This window comes from Empidonax traillii, unplaced genomic scaffold (assembly GCF_003031625.1).
Source record: "Empidonax traillii isolate 1590-97213 ecotype Southwest subspecies unplaced genomic scaffold, ASM303162v1 scaffold2932:size16944, whole genome shotgun sequence".
In the NCBI taxonomy this organism is placed as follows: Eukaryota; Metazoa; Chordata; class Aves; order Passeriformes; family Tyrannidae; genus Empidonax; species Empidonax traillii.
The window spans coordinates 1-5,532 of record NW_020958125.1 but is presented as its reverse complement, the minus strand read 5'-3'; the positions used below and the strand labels follow the sequence as shown (position 1 = coordinate 5,532).

Below are 5,532 nucleotides of genomic sequence, written 5' to 3'. Positions count from 1 at the left end.
CGCCACCTGGTGACTACTATAGAACATTACAAGCTCTGCACTTTTGATAACTCAACAGCGCCACCTGGTGAACGGTATAAGACATTGCAAGTTTTTACATCTCCAGTGACGCGACGGCGCCCCCTGCTGACTGTGGCTGGAACTGCACCAAAGAGTGCTAAAAATTGAACTATTTGATTTTCTTTTTTTTTTTGCCGGTTTTTATCGGTTTTGTTCTTGAAGGGGATTATTGGTGGGTATAGGGGCATTGTTTGGTTGTTTTACTTGGTTTTTTTTTTCCCTTCCTTTTTTCCCTCGTGTTACGTTAATACACACATACTTAATAAAGGGCTGTTATTTTTTCCTTTTTCCCTTTTCCATAATTTGTTTTCCTTCAATCGGAACCTCTTAATTTCGAATCTATAATTGCTAGAGAAGAAGGTTTGGGTCTTTTTCTCCTAATCCATCCTCAGCAAAAGACCCTTGTCTCAATTAAACTTAGACAGTTAGGCAACCTCAAGTTACTTCTAAGAACAGATGTCTCAAAAATCCTAACAAACTACATGCTCTTAAGTAGATGTTCTTCAGTTACTAGAATTACCTTATCCAGTCACAAAAACCCTATTAACCTCCACAGATGGGCACATTCATCACACATACCTCTTAGCTGACCTAGGTTTTTATTGCAACAGTAAAAAGAAAATTAAGCTGCAGTCAGTCTAAAAATCCATCATAATTTAGGCAAAGTAATTTTTCAGTTTTAAATGAGTAACAGTTGATCATTTCATCCCACATTAGAAAATACTAAGAAAAATAAAAATACAGTTGTAAAACACAAATAGTGTGGTCTCAGACTTGCCTCTAGACTGTAATCCTCAAGTGGATGAAATGTTGCAAAGAAGAAGTGATCCTGAATTCGCTGCCAGTTCCTTCTAGCATTCCTGCAATTGCAGAAAGTGGTGTAAGATACACAAAAAAAGGCAACATAGCAGATTTTTTGTTTGTTTGTTTCAAATTGTCAGATGGGAATAAGACAACCTGGTTTATTTACTATATTGTATGGGGAAGAAAATAATTAAGTAAGGACCTATTAAAATAAAACAGCAGCACTCAGGAAATAGGTTTTATTTATGTTTCGAGAAAGGTCCATAACACATCTCCAAACTCAATTATCAAAAGAAGCAAGTTTGGCAAAAAGAAGTATCCCATCTAGGTCTCTTAAGGAAACTGCCTAGGTTCAGTGTCAGCTTTTAGTTGTCAACAAATAAAAAGCAGACTCCTCTCTCTGCTTTTTCTGTCCCATGTCTTCCCATGCCAACTTCTTTTTAAACAGAGTTGAAAAAACACATAAAACCCCACAGAAATTAAAAAAGTGCCACTTTAGAAAATTTAACTTGCTGCAAATGGTTCAGAAAAAGAAAGTTAAGCTCTAAGTCAGAAGAATGTTACTAACCCTGTGCCATGCATGTTTTCCACTTGTTGAAGGCTAGATTCAATAACTGGTGTCAGAGCTTCAAATTCTTCTACACGCAGCATTCTGCACATACCCCAGATTTTTTTAAGGGCAACTAATGCATAAAGTCGAACACTGAAATTATGGTTGAAACACCACTGTAGAACAACTACGAGAGCTTTCTTCAAAGCTGGCCTCTAAGAAAAAAAGATAAAGAAATTTCTCCTATGTATTTTAAGTCTTAACATTCTGTTCAAAAGCAGAAAAGTTATGACTGGCCAATGAAATGCTTCCTCAAAAAACCTGCCTTTCAGTAACAGTTCATATATGTGCAATTACAGGCTTCAAAACATGATCTTAATTTCCTTCCTTTCTTCTCACAAGGACACAGACGTACAGCCCTGCTCGTTTTTTAAAAATGTATTAATTTACATGAAAATTATTACTCTGCATACAAGGAAACCTCTATTTACCTCTGAATAAAAGAGCAGAAAGGAAAACCCAGGTGCAAACTGGAGTTGCTATTCTAAAACATTTCACAGGTAATCAGGCCCTATATATCCAGAACATCTGCCATTTAGCAGATTTTCATAAGTACAATATTTAAGAGAGGTAACAGGAAGAGTTAGTGTTTTCATTATCAAAGGATACCTTAATATGAAGTAGGCATTAAAAAGGTCATAAAAATAAACTGCAAAAAATGTTTATTTCAGAACTCTGTATACTCTGCAAGTGAATAAACAATGAACACTTTCAGTCAAATTTACCTTCTCTGAGGTATTTTGAAGAATGATGTCAAAGTGAGATAACACTGATAAAAATGTGCAGATGCTTGTTTTAAGCTTTTCTTCATCCTAAAGCAAAATGTAACAAGAAATATGCATATATATGATGTTTTTAGACCTTAAAAGTTTTCACAGCATATTCCATGCATGCAATAATTAAAATAATTAAAAAATCCTGCATGTTCCCACAGCGAAATTTACTAAAATACAAAGTGGATATTATTAAGATTTAATTTTTCATAACACGTTATTTGTTTTTTTATTAACAAATCAATCAGAATGAAGTACACAGTGGTATAAAGGAGCTAAAATTCAACTCAAGTTCACTGTATTCCCCCAGGAATGCAAAGGGTCGTCACCAGTTCACAGACTCTTGCCTGGGGCTCCTGCTACCCAGAGCTCAACCTGCACTGCAACGGCACACCGAGCTACCCGCACTAAATGTATTCCCCAACACAAGCATAGCCTCTGAAAATACAATCTGTATTCCCTTTTCATAAATCTACATGTTTTCTGCTTGCTCTGATTGTTTGAATGGGCCCACTGTGATTTAGTACACTTGTTATCAGCATGAGATCACTTTGATCCAACAGACTATCATCTACCAAAATGACAGTAATTCCAACTGCCCGAGCTCTTGGAAATAGGAAGAAGTGACATCCCTTACAGCACTTTGCATCAGTTTAGATAGAATGATAAGGCATCTTTATGCACTTTAAAAAAGGTATAAATTCTAACAGCCCACATCTCTTAATACTGAGACAACTTTGCTTATTAAAAACCTGTATTAAAAAAAGGGAACACTATTAAAAACCTGTCTGGTTTTGGGCAGAAAATGTACACACACACACATATATATACACATACATACACACACACACACACATACATACAGTTTTCCAATATTTTTAATGTAATTTTAATTCTTGTCCTATTGTCCTTGAACAGGCAGCAGTCACGAGCATTGAGGCCATGCTGCTGAGAACTCAGCTGCGTTGGGCAGGGCACATCTCCAGGATGCAGGATCATCGCCTCCCTAAGATCATGCTCTATGGGGAACTTGTCACTGGCTGCCACAAAAGAGAAGGCCCGAAGAGGAGATACAAGGACTGCCTGAAACAATCCCTCAGCCTTGGCCATATTGATCACCACCATTGGTCTACCCTGGCCTCCAATCGGGAGGCCTGGAGACACACCATCTATAATGCTGCTGCTGCTTTTGAGAACACACGCAGGATCACTCTTGAGGAGAAAAGACAACGCAGAAAGAATCGCGTGTCATCTATATCACCTGGGGAGTCTTTCTGCTGTACCTTCTGCAACCGGACTTGTCTATCTCGCATTGGCCTTTTTAGCCATCAGCGCACTTGTAGCAAGCGTGAGTAGAGCCCCTTCTCAAATCTTTGTTTGCAAAGCCTAGCCATGATGATGTCTAGTTTTCAGAAAAACTACAGTAGCAACTCTTATGAGTTAATGCTTCAGCAGAGGCACCCCCACAATGTCTTCCCACATACTGGACGAGATACAAGGATATACATTTTCTTCTTAGCCCAAATATACAGTGCTAACAAATTCAAGGATAACAATACAGACAATTACTATTTCTGCAGGTCAGTTCTTACAGGTAATTACTTAGAGATGAATCCAAGACACAAAAATGAACTGTTAGTAGGTCAGTTCTCCTCAGTCAACCCTTTTACAGCTTTTTAGGTACCATCATTCAAACCCTTCCTCCAGTGTTGGAACCACATTACAAATTCCACTGTGAGAGAAGTCCATATGAAAATCTGCAAATTGAACATGTTCTATGCAAGTCACACTCCTGCTAACAAAGAGGATGCAGAAGACAAAAGCTGGGTGCGGAAACCACAAGTGACTCTGCAGTACCTCCCCAGACTCAGAATCTAGGGCATCCATGTGTTCCTGACGGCTCTTGTATCAACAACTCTGACTCACTATGGCAGCTCTACTCTGCCTAGAATAGCACATTGCAACAGGAAATCTCTCAACTGGTAGAATTCACATTTTTTTCAGCCACTTATATATCACAAATTTCTAAATGTCTCAGATTATAGCTCAGATCACTTCCAGGCTGAACTGATCTGCTCAACGACCCACTGCTTCTAAAGCAAGATTAGAATGCACAGAAAATAAGGTGTGGGAAGACAAACTATACCATCTTTGTTCAAATTACTCTTCAAGTGAATGCCAAAGTTCTTACTTACATAGCAAAAGCAATTCCAGAATTTATTAAGGAATTGGGGGTATTTATGTAGACTCAAGATAACAATCCATTCTATCAAGTATTTCACAGATGCCTGATTATTACTGAATCCAGCCTGAAAAACTTTGTCAAGGGTTCCACACAAAAAATTCTGAGAAAAAAATCAGATAATCACTTAGTATATTGTTCATTTCCATTAATAAAAAACTTCTAAATAAAAGAACACATTCTCAGCTATAAAATAATATTAGACATACTTCTAATACACAAATAAAAAACATTTTAGAATCTAATTTCTTTACTATACTTCTCAAACATTTTCTTATGAACCAGCATTTGACAAAAGTATAATTTCTCAATTTCTTGACTGTTCATAAAGTAGTAACATTTTTACTAAATGAAAAGCTATCAATCACAGAACAATCTAGTCTCCTAAAATTCACAAATCCAAGAATCAGTTTTCAGTGTCCTCTAGAAATATATCAGAAATTCATGACTTTAGACTGAAAGAATAGAACTACACAAAACTTCTACAGCAGCCGCAGAGATTACATGCCTTTTATACCCTGCTGTAATTTATCATACACAGTTTGCATGACACCAAAGTATTGAAAGTAAGTATTTATTTATTTATTTAATAATTCATAGTGAAGAGCAATACCTGGTTAAGCTTTGGAAGAAGAACTAAGAGCGTCTGCCATATGCGGTTTTTAATTCTATGCTGTAAGGAGTTTGCATAATAGCGTGTTCTAGATCTGGATACCACTTCATCCTAAAAGCAAATTAAAAAGGTGTATTACCTATTCTTCCTTTAAAATTGAATGCATGGAAATACATTCTGCCGCACTAAGTCAGCAGCATCTACTGCACAGCTAGTATCAGCATTAAACATAAAGTTAGGAAAATATATTAATTCAAGTTATTAAGAAAAATTCTGAAGCTTTCAGAAAATTCTAAGAAGTTCAGAAAGCTGAAAAACATACCCAATGCCAAGTAGTAATTTCATTTAAGAGCACAGAAAATGTTAGTTTTAAAGCTCTTGAAACATCAGAAAGTTAAAATATAAGTATAATTAAAATACTACTACATAA

General features: G+C 36.5%; 1 protein-coding gene across 1 annotated transcript in view; it reads right to left on the bottom strand.

The window, feature by feature from the left end:
* Window positions 1-5,213, bottom strand: part of LOC114072297 (probable methyltransferase TARBP1) — a gene marked incomplete at its 5' end in the record, with an annotated part of 11,749 nt that extends 6,536 nt beyond the window's left edge. The window contains 5 exons of the mRNA XM_027910211.1: window positions 839-920; window positions 1,433-1,629; window positions 2,200-2,286; window positions 4,443-4,592; window positions 5,103-5,213. Of these exons, the coding sequence (XP_027766012.1) occupies window positions 839-920; window positions 1,433-1,629; window positions 2,200-2,286; window positions 4,443-4,592; window positions 5,103-5,213 (627 nt within the window). The remainder of the gene's footprint in view (window positions 1-838; window positions 921-1,432; window positions 1,630-2,199; window positions 2,287-4,442; window positions 4,593-5,102) is intronic.
* Window positions 5,214-5,532: the final 319 nt, after the last annotated feature.